The sequence below is a fragment of the Falco rusticolus genome, chromosome 7 (assembly GCF_015220075.1).
Source record: "Falco rusticolus isolate bFalRus1 chromosome 7, bFalRus1.pri, whole genome shotgun sequence".
In the NCBI taxonomy this organism is placed as follows: domain Eukaryota; kingdom Metazoa; phylum Chordata; class Aves; order Falconiformes; family Falconidae; genus Falco; species Falco rusticolus.
Window position 1 is genome coordinate 7,156,321 of NC_051193.1, and position 22,753 is coordinate 7,179,073.

General features: G+C 41.5%; 1 protein-coding gene across 1 annotated transcript in view; it reads left to right on the plus strand.

Moving 5' to 3' along the window:
• Positions 1–22,753, plus strand: part of ADAMTS17 (ADAM metallopeptidase with thrombospondin type 1 motif 17) — a 191,470-nt gene that overhangs the window by 139,228 nt on the left and 29,489 nt on the right. The window contains exons 16-19 of the mRNA XM_037396065.1: positions 1,028–1,108; positions 6,820–6,977; positions 10,895–11,054; positions 13,063–13,198. Of these exons, the coding sequence (XP_037251962.1) occupies positions 1,028–1,108; positions 6,820–6,977; positions 10,895–11,054; positions 13,063–13,198 (535 nt within the window). The remainder of the gene's footprint in view (positions 1–1,027; positions 1,109–6,819; positions 6,978–10,894; positions 11,055–13,062; positions 13,199–22,753) is intronic.

Below are 22,753 nucleotides of genomic sequence, written 5' to 3' on the forward strand. Positions count from 1 at the left end.
CCAGTGGAAAAACTCTGCCTAGCTCCCAGACCTTTGACATGGCCCTAATGTTCCTCAGCTTTATAGTTTAAAGGCACCACTTCCACCCCATGGAACAAGTCTGTAGCTTCACATGGCTCCATGGTGGGGGAAAATAGGCTACGTTTCCTTGTAGCTCCTGACTATTCTTACTGTTATTCTGTTAGTCAAAAGTGGTGTAATTGTGTCACATTGCTAGTTGTTGAAGGAAACATGAAAAGGCCAAGAGAGTTTCAGAAAGATAGAAACCAAGAGAATTTCCCACCATGTCAGATGCTCAGATGGTCTAATTTGGCATGTGCGTCTGTTGGCAGTTTTTAGTGGTGACTTTCAGCTCTGTTGTTGCATTAAATCTGAACTGTAGAATTCTGTTCAGCAGCCCAGTGCAAGGAGACCATTACAATTATATTCTCCAGGTTTTTTGTATAAAGCTGAAGTTTAAGTGAAAACAATTTCTTTTCCCCCCAGTTGTCCCACTAATTCCTGCTGTTCAGTTTTAACATTGTCAAAATGTTCTGTGGAAGTGAGTCCTTTCTGATACTGATCACAGCCTTAGGCAGGGGTTTTTTTGGAGGGGGAAGCAGGAACATCTATTGGAAACTTCATTTCAAATCACAGATGTCTGTGCTGTTATGTGCAATGTTGCTCCTGACAGTGAGGCTTTGCATCAGCTCAGGAACAGTCTGCATGCATCCCTGTCAGGACCACAGGAGAGCCAGGGTGAGTTCAAGGGAGCAAATCTATTTAGGTCCAAGCATAAGCCTTAAGTCACAATTAAGCAGCACACGTGGATTTCTCTCCCTCTTCTCAGGCTGAAATAATGTTAGTCATAACCATGCATGTCACAGCAGCAAAACTTGGCTGCCAATGCAGGGATCTCATTTGAAGTGTTTCCTACCCATTCCGCAACCTGTGCAGGAGTTGATTTTTTCATGGTGAGATACTGAATGATTGATGCCTCTGGCCGGCTGTGGCATGCTCTCATCCATCTGCTCTTTTGTTGCCATAGGTTACATCGAAGCAGCTGTGATCCCTGCAGGTGCCCGGCGGATCAGGGTGGTTGAGGATAAACCTGCTCACAGTTTTCTGGGTAAAAAGACAAAAGAAAAAAATGTTTTCATTCAAAACTCACCTCTGTTTTCTGTTAAAATGGCCCTCATCTAAATGACCTGTAAGATGATAAGTTTGTTGTTGCCTGGAAGTGGCTGTTGATTTCATTCTTGTTGCAGTCTCTCTCTGCTCTTGTGGGCTTGGTTTCATGATGTTTGCTTGATGTGATACTATGGGACATTTACAGGCCCTGTGCAAGCTGAAAGAACCAGAGAATACTTTTGTATGGACAGAAGGGTTCCTGAACAGAATTTGGCACTGGGTTGAATATAGCTGCCAGGAGCACACAACACTTTGAGAAGGAGTGGGACAGAGAACAGTGCATTTAGAGAGAGGAATGACAGAGATGCAGATAGGAGGGCACGCAGCTCAGAGTGAAGCAGGGGCAGGACAGGGCGGCTGATATCCCTCAATAAACTGACCGTGAGGTTCCCTGTGCCATTTCCTGCAGTGGCAGGTTTTCACTTGATGCTGTACTCAAGACCTAATCCTGCACTCCGACATGGGCTAGCTGCAGCCTCTAGTCTACTTACCTCTATTTTCTCAGGCCAAACAATTTGTATAATCCTCTTCTTATTTGTACTTCTGCATTCCTTTTGAGGGAAACAGGCTTTGTCTCCTCTTTTCCCTGTTGGAAACAAAGTTTTAGATGCGGGTGATGGGTCAAATTTGTATGTGAGGTTGTAGGGCCAAGTCTGTCAACAAATGCGTTGTTCAGTTACTAATCACTTAGATAGAAGTTTGGAAGGACTTTGGCAAAGTGCAACCATATCAGACAGATATACCTCTGTCAGTCTGGTATTCTAGCTCTTCTCTCCAACATTAGGGGTGTTTCTTTTTGTGTCATGACTGTGCAATAGATGAAGGGCTTTATCTCCCATCTACTCCAAGTCACAGAAATGCTAATGCCTCATTGTCCTGAATTCACACAGGAAGCAGGGAGTTGAAGGAAAATCGTCCAAGGCCCAAAAGAGCACCTAGCACACTGAAAAATCCTTTGCACGCTCAGAGCTGCATGACCATGCATAAATGGGTGAATTAAATTCTTTATGCTGTGTGGGAAAACAAAAGGATAAGAGAAAATCCCAGACTTCCTCCTTTGTTCAGTGAACTGTTGCAGCTTGTAAGTCCCTGCACTGTCAAACCCAAACTCTTCTTGCTGTTGATAAGCTTATTAACACATGATTTCTGTCCTTCCATATCAGTGTTTCAGCCCTTCTCCATGCTGATATTCTCATTGCAGTGGTTGGAACAGATGCATCTTCCTTAGCCTGTCCTTCCCTGTCCTTTAGCCTGGGAAGTATTAGGTACTGTTATCACTTGTGCGTGTTCTGGTTCTCTCAAAGTGACATTCTCAGAGTGGAGACACTGCAAGATTTTAGGATAGAAAAGCACTCTGAAAGATGGAATTGCTTCCAGAAATAGATAAAGCCTGTGGTAGGGACTCTGAGATGATTATGAAGTTTGTTGCTGTCTGTTTGGCAGAAGGGGAAACTGATGTGTTGCACTTTGCTCATGGCTATGCGGGGAGTCAGTAGCAAAGCTCGGACTAGGACCCTTGGTTTCTGATTTCCATGTCCTCTGCTTATAATCCTCCATCTCCACAGCCAAAAGGAGACATTAATAGCCAGTACTAAGTTATAGGATGCTGCTGAAAACATTTACATCGTGATTGTGTCTTAGGATTTCAGGTGTAGCGCCATTGGTTTTCTGTCTTGAGGTGCTACCAAAGTTAGCAGTATCACTAGGAAAGACGCTTTTGTTTTCTGACTTTCATTCCAAGTTCAGGGGGAAAAAAGAGGGCAAATCATGTTGTTCAGCTGCCCTTAGGTCAAAAGCATTGGCACTTGTGCCACTTCTTGGTAGGAAGCATGTATCACTACTGCTAGTATTTCCACTAATGCTGCAGCCAACTTGCTGGGAGAGGATTACGCCTACACGTAAGATGTTTGACATAGCAAAGCACTGGTGGAACAATGAAAGCCAGTGTTTCCTTGGGTTTTGCAAATACTCTGCCTTCTGGAAGCCAGCCTTTTTGTTTGTCTTGGTGGGATTTGCACAGGGTATTTGTCCGGGGTTTAGGCTTTGGCAGATAGCTGCAGCACTGCGAGTCTTACATGGAGCTAACAACTGCCCTTCATTATGACTACATAACCTTGACTAAAGCAGATATTTCCCCACTGGGTGGTGAAGATTACTATTGTGTATATTTGGGAGCAGGACTTGGCCCTGTGTGCATCACATAAAGATAGATAAAAATCTGGCTATTTTAAAGCTTCTAAGTGCTTTTAGCTATTTGGTTCATGGTCAGGAGCCAGGAGAACCTCTCTAAGATTTCCAGAGTTTTCTCTTTCAAGGAACACTGGACACAAAGAAAAAGTACCCAATGTCTTGCTAACCTAAGCTGAAGAATAGCAGCAGGAGTGTTCCAATAGGACAAAAAAGATGACCAAGAAAACAAAATCCAATCACTCTGATAGGCCCCATAATGCATTGTAAAGCCAGGTCTGAGTATGGAAGGATTTTCTATTTCAATTACACTGACAAAGTTGAGTCCAATCAGGTCCTATTTCTACTCAGAACCGGGTACAGCACTTTGGAAATGAGCCCAGCATAATTTGGAATCATTATTCCATGTGCTGGGAGCAGTGCCTGAAGAATTTCCCTCCACCTACAGGCAACCCACGCTGGCTGCCTTGCCTGGCTGTAATGTTTAAAAACCACCTTGAACAGGAAATGCCTCGGCAGTTTGTATCCACAGGCTGGGAAGCAAGCTGGAGGGACCCAAGGTGGAAATAAAGATCTGACTAGATGCCAGGTTTAGAAATAGATTGGTCAGTTCCTGTCTTCCAGCCAGCAAGAAAAGAAGTTACGCGTTGTTGCTGGGGTTCCTTTTCCTTTCACTCTTCTACTGTACAACTTTGAGCCAGGAAAAGCTTTGAGATGTAACAGTGGATTCTTGCTACTGCCTGAATGCACCCACAGTGTGGAAAAGAGAAAGAGCTGTGCTTCACTACCCGATTTGAGGCATAGGATCCCAGGAGGGCTGCAGCCAGCTGTCCAAGGCAGAATAAATCCTGTGGGTGCTAGCTTAAATCAGTGAGGACTGCTGGCATTCGGTAAGGGCAAAGGGCCCCGTTCACCCCACTGAATTTAGTACTGTCGTCTCTGGGGCTAGGCAGAGCCAGGCCTGCAATAATTGCGTGTGACAAAAGCCATTGGGGAAAGAGCAGTACTCTGTGTCTAAGAGACATGGAGGTTTTATAGCTGCAGTGTTGATCCCTACTGATAGGGCACTTGCATGCAATGAAGACAACCAGCGACAAAAACACTTTGGCCAAAATACTCTGCTGAGTCGCCACTGCAATTCCTGCAATCCTCAAGGAGCATTTTTGGAAACGGGGCTGTTTCCAAACACTTTCTCCTCAGCCACTAAGGGAGCAGTGCCTGAAGCAATCAAAATCAAACCTTAACCAGAAAAGAGGTCCACAAAGATGAAACATTTTGTTTTTCATCAGCAAGCTATCTTTCTTTGATGATGAGCTGGAACCGAAGCACAGTTACAGTCATTCAAGCTCTTATACACTGTTTTGAGCACATGCCCTGATATCTTTACTAGTCAGCCATACTGCATGGAGATAGTTTTATCTCATCCACAGCTTTGATTATTCATGTTCACAGTTCCTTGAGGCCGGTGTGATGGCTGCTTTGATCTGCCTGGAGGCCACCAGGCTTTGGCAGAGGAAAGCAGTCCTGCTGCAGAATTGTGTCTGAAGTTTGCAGAAGGTACTTTGTAGATTGAGGAACAAAGCAGGAAGAAAAGTAAGCTGCCAACAGAGTTGTATTGCTGTAGAATGCAAATACCAGGACATCATCATGCTTTTAGTCTGTGTGCCAAAAAGGACTTCCCTCAGAAAAAAACATTCCCCCACATACCTCCCACTCCTCCTGGGGAAACCATACTTGGCAGTTTCCCTTCACCCTGATTTTGGAGCCTCTAATGGGACCATAAGAGCTGTCAGAAAGGTTGTGTCCAGGACAGAAAGTTATTTCACCTTTCTCCAGTAACTCCCTGGGATGCAGATCCTCAGAAAGGCACACACAGCTGCAGAGGACATTGTGACCTTCCCTGGCCTCAGACTTCCCCAGAGGTTAGATGCTGCAAATGATGCTCAGTCAGTAAATTGAATGAAAAATCTTCATATGGGTATCAACACAGACATTTGATTGATATTTTTCTCAAGGAGGGCTTAGGAAAATATGGTTTCTAAAGCTGGTTCTGCTTGGAAACTAAAAAAAGATTATGCAGAGTTGTCTTGCTGCATTTGGCAGGAGAGTTTAGAGATAAATGATCTATAAATTTTATGTTAATGCTAGAAGATTAGAAATGGTTTCCTTATATACTGTCTGAATGAGAATCTCTGAACCCAGCTGCTGCCAGACTTTAAGCTGTCTCAGGCTGGGCAGTCTACATAACAGCACACAGATCTTGCCTTGCAAACCAGGCTTCGGTTTACAGCCACTGGTGCTCTCATAGTTTCACCCCAAGTACCAGTTTTAATAGCTGTAAGAGTATAACACTGCAAGTATATAAGGGTTTTACCAGAAGTATCTTCAGGTTATACCCAAGCAGCTATTCGGTGGTATTAGATTCTTACATCATGTCTGCCAATTTGGTATATTTGTCCAAATTTATGGTACCATCCATTTTTCTAAGATTAAAATCTAAATAGTTCGATTTGAAAAAAATCTTTAAAGTTATCTACATGTTAATTTTCAATGTACCAGATATTCCAGGCATGTTCATTTTACATGCATGCCTACATGTTTCTCATGTAACCTTTGACAAATAATATTGAGATTATTCCAGGAAGAATTATGGCTCTAACTGGTTGTTCTCTAATTATGCTCTCTGCTTACAATCTGCACTCTGCCTAGCTTGGTTAAAGAAAATGGGCTAGTAAGTTTTGCACTTTCCTAGTCAGTCACTTCTGCTTTGTGGTTCTTTCTTATTAGTACAATGCTGTAGTATTTTAATATTAGTTTCAAATCCAAGTTAAATTTCTTTTCGCTGAAAAACATTTCAGTTGTGCAAGATTTCCTTTGCAAAAGCAGGGCTGTATATGTAACTGAATTCAACAATATGCCATAAGTATGTGTAGGTTTTGGACATGCTCCTGAAACAGGTCAAACTGTGGAAGATTTCTACAATTTAGTCCTAAATTAGTAGAATTTTTTCAAGGACAGTGGGTAGTTATATTTCCTTCTTTTTAGTTCCTTTGTAACTCCTTCTGCACACTCTTTTTTTCTTCCCTTTAAATTTTCTGGCAGTGGAATGGCACAGAGGATGCCTCAGAGTTTTGAAACGGAGAACATTGCTTATTTGGAAAGCATAACGTAACAATTTTAGGTAGTAAAACTTTTGCAAGACCAGTTTATATGACATTACTGTTACTTAATAGCAATTCTAATATAACTAGAAATGCCTTCATCAACTGAAATACAGAATATGTCCAAGTTAGAAGCATTATGATGAGTCAGCTAGAAGTATACTTTTTTTCTTTTAAACTCATGTCCATTACAAGGCTACTGCATCTTGTACTTCAGGTGGGCTGAGAAAGAAGCTTAATAGTTTATATTGTAATTACAAATTTGCTTACATTACATTCCATGGTGTTTGATTCATTCCAGCTTTAAAAGATTCCAGTAAGAGATCCATTAACAGCGACTGGAAAATTGAGCTTCCTGGTGAGTTTCAGATCGCAGGCACTACTGTCCGGTACGTGCGAAGGGGTCTGTGGGAGAAAATCTCTGCCAAAGGACCAACTAAAATACCACTGCACTTGATGGTAACTTTATATCCTTTGTTTGTGTTTCTTAAGTGATGCAACATAAAGGGCTTATATCCTAGCTGAAAGTTAAATTTTGATTGTTTGCTTCCTCACCAGAGTTTTTTAAAGGTATGCTGTAGTGCTTCTCTTTACATTCTTTTGCAGCATGGCAAGGGCTGAAAAAACCCAGCTCCCTACTTAAAAATAAATGATGCTCTTATTCTGGGAGAACATGCAGTGTCCCAGTAAGTCAGTCCGCTGTAATGTGTCACAGACAATGTGATAGGTCTATTCTAGAGGATGTAGGTTTTCAGACACCTTCTTTATTTCATGGACATACCCACTCACACACATGAAAGGATATCTGCCAAAATATCTTCTCAGTTTATGCCAGAATGTATTCTGTATTTAAATACACCATTTCTCTGACAGAAGAGATGAAGTTTTGGCATGTACAGATGATAGATGTCAATTTTATCCTCTGTAGTGACTTAGTCACACACAGAAATGTACCTTGGTTTCTTTATGTTGTTTTTTCTATTTTATGTATTTTAAAGTGTTCTTGAAAGTTTTCCTAATGTTCAGCATAATCCTTTTGTTAACCAAGCATGTCATTTTATATACAGTCGTATGGCTGCTGTATGAGAACATGAATGAGAAGTCCACAAGGGTGAGAGGAACAGGATTGTAGTCTCAGTCCTGTCACTAATGGGTGATGGGGTGACTCATGGGCCAGTCCCTTAATGTTGGTGGTAACCTTAATGTTTCTATCTGTGAGACAGCTGTAATAATGCCTGTCTCATATATGTGTTACTAGTTGAAAGTCTGCAGAAAGCTTTACAGTTTCTATAGCAAGGTTTGCATAGAAATGTAGAGTATTTTAATGTATGCATTGTTTCCTGTAACTTTTTTAATCCAGTTATATTTGTGTGATATTTCTTTTCCTTGCGACTTTTTGCCATGTTTGTTCACTGAAGGCTATCTGCGAGTACTGCTAAAAATCAGAAGTCTTTCCTTTTTATCACCTGAATTTTTGCTCATTGTGCAACATTTCATGGCCCAGTTTGAAAAGCTCAAATGTTGCTTCAACTTTTCACACAGACACAAAAATTTGTAATACTACTCCACTTTGTCAGTACTTTCTCTGTGTCAAAATATGCTGCATAGGAACATGAGGTGTTTTGTCTTTGCTTTCTCAGGCAGATGAGTGAGTTTACCAGGTTCACGTACTGACTGGTGTAAAGCTGAATTCAAAGAGGTTATTATTGGAATTGTAGTGCAGGTTTGGGCACACTAGCACCTTCCTGACTCAGCCACGTAATTCAAGGTCTGCCCACACAAAACAGGTGTATACGGGAGCCTTCATCATCAGAAAAATCAGCTTCTGCTTGACTTTGGCCTTAACACAAGTCTTCCTCCTGAAACCAGGACTCTGACAAAGTGTCTTGTACTGCCAAGGTCTTCCTAACCTCATGTAAGAAAAAGGAGTTGCACAGGTACCGTTTGTGAAGATGCTGTGCAGGGTTCCTTTGCCAGCTCTTGGAAACTTCCAGAGGACTATTTGGTTGAGATGCACTGCAGTAAAAACTAGTAGAAGCATTTTGTGAACTTCAGCATCAGCAGAGCTTTGTTTTTAAAGAAATTGTCATTTCCCTCTCATTAAGCAGTAGGTAACGTAAAAAACTAGTGATTGTGAAGGTCTCTGTGAGTATCCTCTCCAGCTACAGACTGGCATTTTCAGCAGATACAAGAGGAGGAAATTTCCTCCTCTCAATGAAAAGCAATGAAAGCAATGAAGAGGAGGTTTCCTTCTTCACCTTCCCTCCCAGAAATAATTAAAAAGGAGGAAACTAAAAGTTACCAGACCATTAAAAAAATATGTGGCTTAAAATCACTGCCAGTCGTAAACAAAGCAGACATGAAGTCTTTTCTTCAAATCAGATATTAATCTTTTCCTTCATACAGGGTAGTGGGTTTCATTCTTTCAACGCAAGAAATGTAGGATGGTTACCAGTAACCTCTAAATAGAAAACTGTTGTTCAAACAGTGGTGGAATACACTGGACTGACAAAGAGCCAGAAGCTTCAGTCAATCCATTGTGACCTGCATTTGAAACCAATTATACACACATATACACACACAACCCAATTATATATGGCTACGAAATTGCATGAAATTGGTTTCATATGGGCCTTTAGATTCACTAGTCTTGCACCCATATTGAGATAATAAGAATTTCTTTTTAGAAGCTGGTTTTTAATACTTGAGGCATTTCTTCAAGTGAATTGCTGTAAGTGTATTTCTTGGAGAAATTAATGTTTGTGTAACTAGGCCTGTGCTAGACCTCCTCTCAGCAGCGGAGGACAACCAAACACTCCCAGAGTGTAAAGATCCTTTAGACAAGACTGATTGATCAATTTTGTAGAACATGCTGTTCGTATCTTGTGCACTTAAAAGAAAGCCAGAGCAGAACTTGAGTTCTCTGCCCCTGACTGCCTGGTATTTTGACTTGTGTTTAGAAAAAGATAATCATCTTTGAAACTGTAATGATGGCTGGCTAGTTTCAAGCTTGGTATTCAGTTCCAGTAGTAAGGCTCCCTCTGTAGCTGAAGCAAAATCATATCTTTGTTCCCCACATCTTCTGGAAGACACTTTTCTGCCCAGGATTATGCCCTGTGCAGAGCAACTCATAGGTGCTGAGTTTGTGTAGCCCTACGGTGTTCATTGCACAGACCTCCAGGATGTCAGTGGCTACAAGCTGACCTTTTCTTTCAGCACATGTTATTTTTTTGGTTAAATGAGCTTGTGACAGCTTTAGTGAGATTACTGGTTAAGTACGAGTGATTTCTGCAAATTTGAATGGGAAAATTATTTTTTTGTGAAAATAGCATTTGCAAATTTGCTTTTTTTAATTGGGCAGCTGCTTGCTTCACTTATGATAGCCCTGCTTAAAATATCTCATTTGATAAGGTGCTGCTCCTATTTCAGTAGGTGACAAGAGCCAGCAGAGTTCTCCTAACGCCGCTGAGATTATGGGTTAATAAGTATAAGTAAGTCTAAAGCCATACTATCAGCATTACAGTAGTACTTCTATGATATTTGTTAATAGTGTGGTAACTCAGATTCCATGGACCTCATACTTCATGGGGTATCTTCTACTCACTTCTGACCAAGCCAGTGGAAGTGAGAGCTAAATGAAACCCAACACGTAAATCAAAACAGTACCAGAACTGTCGTCTGCCTGTGGTGAAAAAATAAGCAGTTTTCCCTATTCCTCTTTCCGTAAATTCTGTAGCTTACAGAATCACAGAATGGTTGAAGTTGAAAGGGACCTCTGGAGGTTGTCTCATCCACCCCCCCTGCTCAGGCAGGGTAGCGTAGAGCAGGCTGTCCAGGACCGTGATCCATAAACAGCACAGCGTTAACCCAGAGCTCCCCATTCTCTACAGTGGTCCCCAGCCATAAGCCTGAGTCTCTGCATAAGGCTTGCCGACAGCTTGCTTTCTAGAAAAGAAGGGTAGAACAGACACGATGAGTGACTTTTTGACTCTAGATGCTCATTAAAATAGTTGTTACATGAAAACTGCTGGTGTAATGCTTCCTGTTGTCTTATATTTCTCTTTAGATAGCTAGTGGCCTGCTGATCACATTTAAGGTTTAAACAAAGTTATGCACCATATTTCAGGTTTAAACATCTCCATGACTGTTTTGAATAGTCACAAATCATAAGCAGTTGTTGCTCCCGCAGATGCCTTGTTTTACCAATACCACTGTAATTTCAGGTTTCTAGATAAAGATTTTGTTGCCTTTCACGAGGTGCTTATATTTCAGAAATTTTGGCCAGAGACAGCATTTCCAGCATTACTGTCTCTGCAGTCTGTGGCTTTCCCAGTACACAGTGTGTTGTAACAGGCTTTCTTTTCCTGCCGAACCAGGTGCTGTTATTTCATGACCAGAATTATGGAATTCATTATGAATACACCATTCCTGTAAACTATACTGCTGAAAACAGAAGCGAGCCAGAAAAGCAACAGGATTCTTTGTACATCTGGACGCACAGCGGATGGGAAGGATGCAGCGTGCAGTGTGGAGGGGGTAAGGCTATTTGGAAGCTTGGTGGGACTTGCTGTTTGGTGTTTGCAGACACCAGGCATTAGAGAGGTGCCTGCAGAAGGCAGTGTTGCCAAAGCATGAAGAAAACTGGCCATGGGAATGGATGTTGCCATAATGAACTCAAAGGAGAGCTCATTCTCACCAGCTCTCCCAGCTATCATCCACATCCCCACAGTTAATTTTCACCCAGCGTTTTGGCAGGGACACTGCTTTGTCGGCTCGTTACCCGTAGGCTGGGACTGCACCTGGATTAGTGCTCCACAGATGACTCAAGGCGCCGTGTGCAGCCCCATATCTCAAGCCTCCGTCACATTCTTGGAGCAGAGTTTTCACAGGTGTTCAGGCATGTTCACTGAAAGACACTTGGTTCCCCAGGGATGAAACAGGGGGGGTGGTGCTGTGACAATTCCTGAAGATTGCATCAGACGCTCTTAATGTGGGGTAGACTTTCTGGGAGTACACATGGCAAATCACACTTTTCAGATGATCCCTAGGATGTGCTGGGACAGATTTGCTGAAACCCTGGGGGAAAATGATGCCTGTGAAACCAGAGAATGGTTTGTCAGCCACTGTCCATTGAATTTTCAGTGCTGGAAGAAGTCGGATTTCCCTGAGAAAACAGATCATTTCCATGCATTCTGGCCAGTCTTTCTTCACCAGCAATTAAAAAAACCACCCAATTATTTATCATATGATGTGACAGAAGGAAAGAGTGCTCATCTTCATGTTGTCAAGCTTACTGCCCTCACTGTACTGAAATCATGGATTTGTTTTTTTCCTGTAAATAGAACTCCATTTAAAGTGGACACTTTTACTCATATGTTTAAACAGTAATTTCTTAGAGCCATTACACCATCACATGAGTGAGTAGGAAATTTGTTTGTGGCTCTTTGGATTTGTGTTTCTAGCCTGCCACATAATTAAATCAGTACCTGGCAACATGGCACCCACCAGTAGTAGCTTGGATGTCAATTCACCTCTTATATTTTGCTTGTTAGATGCTTTTACTACTTATCCAAGCTGAAAAGGGCCTTCTTCCTTCCATACAGACTTTCATAATTCATTAACAGGATTTGAGTTGTTTTTTATTATCTGCTGCAGATCATGAATAAACTCAATTTGATGCAGACTCAGGGTTAAAAGAGGATCTTAAGAAACCAAAATAATTAGTGGTAAGGCAAAAAGTACACGGTGGGGGAATGGCATTTTCCTTGTCACAACTGGTCATTGTCATGCTCTGTCATGCCCCCCTGAGGCACAGCTTTTCTGATGTCACACAGCAGAAGGCTGAAACCTGAGGGCCACGCTGCTGCCATTCCTGAATCTCCTGATGCACAGACAGTTTGTGTGAGAAATGCTGACTACTCCTAAGATGTCTCCTGCTGGCAGGGGTTTTAAAGTAGTACATCTGGAGAACAAGGAGATGAGAAATAACTTATTTTGGTGGCTTAATTTCACCGCTTTGTGAAATATGAACAAGCTCAGTCTATCACTCTTGAACCCTGGTCGCTCCTTTTCAAACTGACTCTTCCTGAATGGAGAGCAGCAAGAGGCAGCTGTCCTGTCATTACAGTCACTGAGGGGTGGATGGTTGTGTAGTTTCAGCTTACATAGTTGGCACATCTGTCCTAGGTGATTACAGGGCACAGCTACATGTGGAAGAGGAACCAGAAATGAAAGCAAATTGTTTCCAAGATTGTTTCCACATTAAATACTAGAAAGAGAAAGCCTAATGTGTTGTTCCTGCATAGCAGCCAATTTCACAATTATTGGGGAAAGATTTGTAGCTGTTCTGAAAAAAAACCAGAACACTACAAAGGTAAAACAGAAGTGGGAAATAAGATTGCGTGCAGAGGTGGTAGGTCTGTGTACATTACATCTTGTAGAGATAGTAGGTTGCTCCTAGCTTTTAAGTTTTGGTTGAGTTGATATGGTTTTGTTCTTAGCCACTGGTTTCCTTACTCAGAGTTGTTTTTTATTTGACTTGTAGGTGAACGGAAAACCATTGTGTCTTGTACTCGAATTATTAACAAGACCATGACACTGGTGAATGACAGTGACTGCCAACGAGTGAATCGCCCCGAGCCCCAGGTCAGGAAATGTAACACACACCCCTGCCAGTCACGGTAAGGAGTTAAAAAATAATAAAACCCAATATCCTTTTCCTTAACAAATTGCCCATTTCCAAAGCCTCCATCTGGTGAACCTGGTGAAAATGTCTAAAAGTATTGGGAAACATTGTTAACCATAGTAACCAGCTGTAATATTAATTTCCTTTTGTTGAGCAGGTCAGATTTTCATTACCTTCGAGTCCATTTAATGTATGGCCATTAAGGCCAGATTCCATGCAAGCCACCCTCATGCATTGTTTGGGGATGGTTTTCTTTTCCCCTTGGCTGCCTCCTGGGTGACAGAGCAACATGCACTATAAAGTTAGACAAGAGTGCAGTGACTGCATATCCAAACGTGGTTTTGGTGTTTTTAATCAGCACAGAGTAGGATCTGATCTGTGAAACAGTGCTACAAAAAAACCTCACAGGCAGCTCCCAGCCTTTAAGCACTGTAGCTGACCTGCTGTGTTGCATGCCTGATCTGTATTAGCATAGTTCAGACTGGGAGTCTGTAGGTGAAGAGTGTCTCTTCCTCATGTGAAGTTTGTGCCATGTCTAGCAACAGCTGCATAGGTTTGGAATCTTGCTGTACCTTGCTGAAGTCAAGAAATGATGACGAAACACATTTCAGATGCTTTCCTCAGTAAGGGAGCTTTTCTGCATCAGTAGCAATAATCAGAGATCTAATAGTAATAAGTTCTAAAAGTAATAAATAGCACTCTTTTTAATTTGGCAAGCACTTTTTGCTGAATCAGTTTTGATCTGCATTGTATAAAAAAAGATATTTCTGGCCAAAATGGCAAAACACAGGAAGGCAAATGAATTTGTTCCATTTATTTACTAAAAAAAAAGTTCACTCTTGGTCTGCAGTAAAGTTTATCAAAACTATCCAGTTTTCATAGTATATAGAACATAAAACCCATTTAGGACAAAGCTCAACAATATCTAAAAAAGTGTATTCAAAACAACCTGCTAGGTGTTGCATCTTTTATAATCAGACAAGCCAGGGAAACATACCTACAAAGCTAATCGTGCTGGCAGAAACAATAGAGAAAATGAGAAACAGCACGGTTCCCTCTAATTAGACCTGCACTCTGATTAAAGTGCCCTGAAGCAGTGAAATCCAGTGTCAGGTAATCCATCAATAAGGCTAGTCTGTTTCATTTTCTGTCTGCACTGCCTGTTATTGCTGCTGTACAATATTGTGGCCATACAACTTTCAGGGGTACTGAAAGGTGTAACGAGATACCCCACGTGCTTCTAGGTGTGTAAGGAGAGCCAGACTCCCAATGACTTCAAAGAAGCAACTGTCATTTCCATGAGGAAGTTCCCTAAATTCAGTGATGCTGGGATTTCCGTCATATCATTCTTTCAGAAAGACAGAAACAGGGAACATCTGCTTGTGTTTCTACCCTGGCATGAAATATTTCATCCCTAGACCTTTTGTGAAGCCATTGGGAGGAGACTGGAGTGAGCCCAGGCAGGTACACGGAGGTGTTCCAGGTGGTAGAGGTGAGGAAAATCAGCATACGAAGCTGTGGAAGAAGTGGACAGCTTCTGCCTCTACTAGCTGAGAGCAACAAAGGGCAGTCTTGGCCATCAGGTCTATTAGAGCCATAAGACCCACAGTGCTGTTTCTCAGTGGGTTTCTCCGTGACCCAGAGCCCTTGTTGAAGTCTCCTCCTTGTTGCACGCTGTCTCCATGACATTGCTGCCTGCCCAGGGTTGCCTGTGGGTTAGGTTAAATCACACAAAACCTCCTGGGAAAGGAATACTCTGTTCCTGTATCCGGACTGTGTTCCTTTGGGGATTCAGGTCCAACCCTTAATGTTATTCCAGGGTATCCTTTCTTTTGTGTGGAGTTACCAGGCAATTTATAGCCACAATTCAACACAGTTCTCTGCAGGAGCAATTAGCACTGGTACAGTGACACCCTCATTGGTCCATTTTTTTCAGAGCAATGACAGCAAACACCAAATGTGCTTAGTACCCGGAAAGGCCACAAAATCCTTGCTGATGATCTGATAGACCACACTGCCTCACTCCCTCCATGTAGACTACACTTTCACACTTAACATGCTTTTAACTGGAAACATTTTCAGAAGCACATTCTCTGTGCCTCTGTAGAATTTAAATTTCCACTTGCGTTTGCCCACCCAGATATTAGAAATGCATGCTTAGCATATTCTCTGACCAAGAACATCTTAAAGAAACCATTCTCTTTCACCATGTCAATGCTTTTTTTTATGAGTCTTGAATTTGTTTTAGGGTTTCAAGTAAAATTATTGTAGCATCTTGTTACAATAAGGTCCTTTCCCGTTTCCACTCAGACCTAAACCCTTTACCTGAGGTCAGAAGAAGAAACAATGCTTTCCTTTCTGTAGCAAACCTGCTCTGTTTTGTGCGTTTTGAGCTACATTTACACTTCTACTCAAAATTTAAGAGAATCGCCTCTCTAGAGAAGGGTCTTATGGCCAGCACAAAACTGGGTCATAGGGTACTCGGTCTGTTTCTCTTTTGGATGTGCTGTGTGACTTTAATTCACTATCCCACACTGTTCCTTTACTTCCTTTTTCAACCCACGTATAATCTGGATTGCAAACTCTTTGGGATGGGGTGAAATCATGTTGTATAAATGGAGGAAGAGGATGAGGCTATTGCTGTTGAGATTGTAATAAAAATTAAAGAAAACAATTATAACCCACATGTATATATATATATAAAGTGATCTGGAGGAGAAAAGGGTATGATACTAATAACAGTGCCTTTTTTCCAGCACGATTCCGAAGTGCTTTGCAAATTAGATACCCCTTTGAACTTCAGCCACCTCTTGGGAGAGGCAGATAACGTGGGGCAGGGGACAGTAGTTTCATGAGGCCAAGGAGAAGATTAGAACTCTGCAACCCAGCATCTGAAAAAAACAAAGCATGATTGAAAAAAGGATTGGATACACTGACATGTTTTAAAATTAAACGTCAGAGAAGAGAATTTTCTTAAGGATTTTGTTGAAACTGGCAAAAGTAAAAGAATCTTTCATTCTTTATTATTGTTACTCTTTCACCTTTTAAAAAAATGCCTCTTTTTCTTCCTATTTTATTTTTTATGTTCCTTGACCCTCTTTTTCCATTAAATTCTTTACAGCTTCCTTTCCTGTCCCAACTGCACCCTATTAGCACCTCTTTATTCTAATCCTTTGCCTAGCTCTTTAGATATTTTTTACAAAACCCTGCTGTAACCAGATGGAATCTGGATTCTTGCATGCGGTGCGTATGGGTTGTTTCCAGCACACTGAGCACCAACCCAAATATATAGGCAAACCCAGCACTCATGTTGGCACAGGACTCAGAAATCACAGATCACATCAGCTGTTATTACTGAAAACATAGGTCGGCCAGTGGCCACACACTTCAGCATGCATGGTTGGGTCTATGAATATGAAACTGCTCCCCTCTAATGCAGGAAAAGAACCAAAACCACATGAAATTTCCCAACTGTTAGACTTGTAATGGCCTGTATGCAAACACTGTTAATTTTCCTCCTCTTTGCTGTAATAGATATTAATAGAGGTTGAGTTCTTTCAGGGACCTGCTAAATATGTGGTGTTCCTACACAGATGCTTAACAACAGCATAAAAACCAGAAATCCCTGCCTTCGTCTACAGAAAGCCACAGGAGACCTGAGCCCTTATTTTCACTGTTTAAGACTTGAAAGTATCTCCTGAGTCCAAGGCTTAGTTTTCTGCTACTACTAGCAGCATATCGTAGACTCCTTTCCGTAAACTGATTTAGCTCCACAGTCTCCTTCCCTCACTGGAAGGCTCTCCTGTGACCTTGCTGTTCATGTGGGTCAAGATCTTTTACTTCCAGCCTTAATTATTCATTGTCATTCTTCAGTCATTTGTTCTTGCCTCTGCTCTGTTCCTTTGCTTACACAGTGTTTTCCCTCCCTAGTTCTTTGCCTTGGGCTAAGTGCCATATGATACAGCAAATCAGCGTTATCGCGTCCTTCCATCATTTTGCTGAGCTAATCCATTACTTTTCTTTAACTTCCTATTGGGTCAGAGACCATGCATCAATTCTTCATTCCCTTGGTCACCTTCTTTACTAGTGCTCTAATTTACAATATTTATATTCGTAATTTGAGTGCATAGGTGACAGGAATTGTATGGAGAATTCCAGTCTCAGTCCATTCTAACTCTTACACATTCACATTCTCCTGTCTTCATCGGCAGTAACTCTCCTGATACATGCTTTGCTTTTTTCATGGCTGCATAATAGTTGTGGCTTACAGTCATGCTAGATATATTCCCCCTTATTTGTTTCAACATATGAATCTTACTTTAACACAGAAATGCTTGGGTTTAGTCCCTAAGCACACAACCTTGCACTGTATGCTATTAATTTGCATCCTCTCTGTTATTGCGGTAGTCAAGGTTATTCAGTTTTCTGTATGACATCCTAATCCTCTGTTGCATTGACAATGCTTCTAGACTTTGTATTGTCAGCATTTTTGCCCATTTTTCAGCAGTTTTCTTCTTTTTGTGCCAAGGTCATGAATGAACATACTAAATTAGATTGAATGCAAGACAGATCTTTCAGGAAGTCCACTGGTAACTAACCTAAATTCCTTTCATGCCTGATATTCCTTTATAGCACTACACTGTGGCCAGCTCTCACCTACCATACAAATTGCACATTGATATCCATGTTTCCCAGCATATCACCGGTTTATCCAACGTATGTAAGCATTCCAGCTCAGCAAAAGGATTTCTTTACTGATAATCAAATAGATTAAATCTACCACATTTCCTTTGTCTGAAAAATCAGTTATTTTAATCAGAGAGAACCAGTAAGTCTTGCCTGGAGGAAACCCATGTTGCATCCATTTACCACTACGTCCTCGTCTGCTCTAAAAACTGGCGTGCTGCTGAGAATGCTGAATTCTACAGGGATCATTTCTTTCTTTCTTCCTTCTATCCTCCTTTCACTTTTCCATCATGGACTGGAATCCAACACTGTGCTCTCCAAGGGCTCACTCACCACAGTGGTGCCCGCTGGGGAAAAAATGAAGCCAGTTATAAGACTCAGCCAAGGCCCCAGCTGGCTCAGCACCTCTCCAACCTGCCTGAAAGGCTAGTGACTGCTCAAAGCATGGTGCCTCAGTGTGCGATGGTGGATAGTGCCCTTTGCTTTGATTCCTGGTCTGATTTAAGCTCATGCTGCTTATCTGTATGACCTTTGCTGCCTAAGAGTCCACCTCTCCCTTTAGACTCCACCTGTGACCATGCTCTGCTTAACAGTCCAAGAATACAGAAATCAGTTTGTCTCCCTGATTCTGGCCTGTTTGCACCATGTTTATTTGTGTTATCATCACAGGTAGATAGGGAGCAGAACAGTTTTGAATTTATTTTGTGAGGTAGAAGTCTTGCAAATAGTAGAATTTAGGGGGTAACAGTATGATGGAAATCTCCTTGGGAATGTTAGCAAATTACTTGCAGGGCTGTATGGAAATTATACTAAATTGGAGGGACATATTGGGAGTGTCTGTTAACTGAAGGGACTGAGCTAGACATTTAATGGTTCCAAATGATTATGTTCTGTCATTAATGCAGTCAGACTCTTTTGGAACCTGTACAGATGTTTATCATCCACAAGGGTCAATGGCAACAAGTTCAAAACCTTATCTGTTCCTTGTAGTAAGAAACATCTCCTTTGGTGTGTTTTGAATTTGGTTACATGAAAAAAAAGAAAAGAAGGAACAGCCATAAGGAGGGTTTCAAATCATTTTAGCCTGGAAATCTGGCATAAATAGCAATGTTAGCACCCTCTGATCCAAGGAGGCACCACGTAAGAGCTCATTTTGAAGTACTTCCCAAAACTGGAGTTGGGATCTCTAGAATCAGTTTGAGCTTAATGAATTTGCCAGGACTGTGCTGGACACTGTGCAAGACGCGGTGGCTGCAGGCGGCTGAGCGAGGGGGCAATGCTGCGCTCTGGTGGCTGCTCTTCGGGGACACCAGCCCGGGCTGCCGGCCCTGGGCAGCTGCAGCAGGTCTCCGGCAGGTCTTGCAGGAGTAGAAGCCAAATGCTGCAGACCAGAAAGCCCGAGACACTTCTAGGAGGCACCTTTGTGACTGTGAGCTGATGTCCTGTTGTGGGCGCTTCTGGTTGTCACCATCCACTAGAAGGAGACAAAATCACACTTATTCCGGTTGTAGGCAGCAACAGGCAATCGGTAATTAATTAACTACTGAAGGACAAAAAGATATTTTCAAGCCAATCCAGCAACTCAACTCAGCAGAGCAATTCTGGAAAAGGAGAGGAGGCTTGGGAACAGGGAGAGAGTAGAATGAGCAGAGCTTGTTAGCTACTGCTGAATGCATTTACATCAAATAATTGAAGATGACTTGTTAGAGCAGAAGTTAATTTGGCATTAGTTTTCACATGGAGTCATGAGACAGGTTTCTTAGCTTTGGTGTAAACACCCAGGCTGGCTTACATCACAGTTTTTCCCATTATAATGTTTGACTCAACAACCTTATAGTTGAACATTGCCCTGTTTTAAAATGTTAAATGATCTGTGTTTCTTTGGTTTGAGGCTCTTCAGGCCAAGCACACTCTTTACCCACAAAGAAGGATTAGCAGGATAATCTAGCAAAATATTTAATTGTGAAATTCACTCCTACTGCTGCCTGCTGTAATGCTCTTCACACTGCAACCTGTGGTGTGAGCTGAGGAAAAGGCACTGCCTACCTTGAAAGGCAGGGAATGGAGCTGGACACCAGTTGCGCTATCAAAGGTAAACCAGCTGTGGATCAGGGTAGGGGTAACTCGCAGCAAAAGGGCTCTGAGAGTGCTGATATTCTGTGCCTTAGTGTACTCAGGCAGCTGCCAGCAAGAAGGACACCAACACCACACTGAGTCCTCCAAAATTGAGCCATCTGCTCATTTTCGAGGAGGGAGGAGGGAGAATACAATGTCTTCCATTTAAAAAAAAAAACAACTTCCCAAGGTGCTTGTAAATTATAAAACATTGTCTTGTGGCTGATCTTATAATTGGTGAGAAATTAAAAAAAATAAAGCTGTCAAAATGATAATCACTAAAGAAAAAAAGAAACCTGTGTGAGTGAAAGTTGGCAAGTCCGTTAGCAGAATGACTACTGTACTGGAAAATTACTGAGCACTGTTTATAAAGGCAATCAGACAGGAATGTTAGTCTTGGAGTCCTACTTTCGACATCAGCAGCTGTATTATTCTACTAGATTCCTTGTACTTTTTTCCAAAAAAAAAACCCCAACTTCTAGTGACCGGGTGTGGCACAACCTGTTCCCAAAATCAAGATTCACCTGATTATTTTGACCCCAGTATAACAGAGATACAGTGAAGAGTTTTCGAAGTGTGTAGGGAGAGAAAGATACAATAGTAGAGTGTGCGTGTTCCATGGAAATCATGAGTCCATTTGTAAACAGTGTTTTCTTGCTTCTGCATATTCAAACATGAACTTAGTTTGATAGCTGTAAGCAAAAAATATCTGACTGTCAATTCCACGTGACTGATTCTCAGAAATCTTTTCCAATTGTCCTTGTTAAAATTATCCAGTGTGAAATCCTGGCCCCACTGCAAGCTGGTCTGAGTTTTGCCTAACATCAGTAGAGCCACAATTTCACCCAGGTGCCTCAGAAAACTGAGCAACTTCAACACGATTTTGCATCACAAACTGGTGTTAAAGACAAAACTAGACATGTGCTAACTAGACATGGAGTTACCCTTACATGTACATTAGTGCAACAGTGTACGTTAAACCAAAAGGTATGCAATAAAATCTATTAGAAATAGAAGCCTCACGTTACAGTGCTTTAGATTAGTTTCTGTCACAAGTGCTTATTCAGACCAGCTATGTCTTGTTTGGTAGTAAATTCCTCTGTTACTTTGTTCAGCAGTAGTACAGGCTCATAACTAGTTGTAGTTAAGAGCCAGTTCTAAAGAACCAGGTTTAATAAAAACAGAAACATTTGTGTTATTGCAAATGTGCCTTTGATCACATCCAAGCTATTACTGTGAAAGCAGGAAAATTAATTTCACTGTAGCATTGGGGAGGGAACAAAAGTAATGCAATCCCTGTAGATAGTGAGTGCATGTGTGAATATGTCATGGATGTTTAGTTAGCAGAACAGTACCAGCTTGCAGGCACCGGTCTTCTGTGGGGCTCAAGACAGATATAACTAGGTGAAATTTAATGGGCTGCAATATTTACCCTAGAACATGTAATGGCTTTATGTTATAAAAGGCTACAGATCTCTGAAAGTGGCCTCAGGTCTTTTAATTGCGCTCCTCCATTCCATCCTTCAGCCTTGACTCATTTTATCTTCATGGCACTTTTTCCCAAATCCTTAGCTACAAGTCTTCATTTGCAGACATTCATCTCCCCTGGGTTTATGTGCATAGTGCTGTAGACAATTTTTTTCCTAGAAAATGTGGGAGTCTTAGGCAAGTAGGTAGAGTGGATAATTCAAGGTTAATGACTAATCCAGACCATAGAAAGATCAAATGATGAACTGAACCTCCAAAAGATATTTCAAGTTTGCTCCAGGGGCCTGCCAGATGAGTGTTGCCAAAGCAGATTAGAAGAAGAACTCCCAATTCCTCAGCAGAGATACTGAGAGGTCAGAGGTTGAGTGAGACTCAGAAGACAGATTTAAAACAGCCCTCTCAGATTGCATGTCCTGCCCATCCCAGCTTTTTGAGGCTATAGAAAAACACACCCTTGTGGGCATTTTTTAGCTAGAAAGACAGCCACTGACTGGGTAGAAAAATCTGCGCTAAAAAGCTCGTCACTTTCTTCCTAAATCTAACCACCAGCAGGGATCATCTGGCTCTTGAGTCTTCTATAGAGGTAGGATTACAAAAAATAATGCCAAGGATAAAGCCATCCCAGTGGTTGTGAGAAAAAGGAGTGTGTTTGTCACGTAAATCAGTGCTTGTTGGAAAAAGACAAGCTCTCCAGAGACTCCAGCTAGAGCACTCGCATGGTCCAACAGAACATAGGTTGTAACCTAGGAGGGAAAGACCAAACTGAAAAGAACTGTGGTGTCAAGCAATCCCTAAGATCAGTTTACAGGCTTAAAATGTAACTGGAAGCCAAATGCTCTGTATGATATACACAGGGCTTAGTGTATAACAGTTAATTGGCTTAGTTAATAGTACAGAGCTAGCTTGGTGTTTTGAGTTAGAACAATGGAATTATTTTTACATTTTCATAAGAAAAAATACTTACTGTTTTTTAAAAAAATGAAAAGTAACTCTTATTCTTAAACATATCCAGGTGTGTCCAAAAGGTGTAATGACAGATAGAGAGGAAAATCTGTCTGTAGTATAATTTAATAGTAACCATAATGTGATACTACTTGTACATCACATTTTTCTTCCCTGTATGTATATTACTTGCAGATAGTAATTATGCTAATAACTTGCTGCACATGCCTTTTCCAAATATGATCTGGCAGGAATTTTCATATTTAACCACTTTATCCATACATCCCTTATCTTTCCACTTTGGTTGTGAATGATGTGG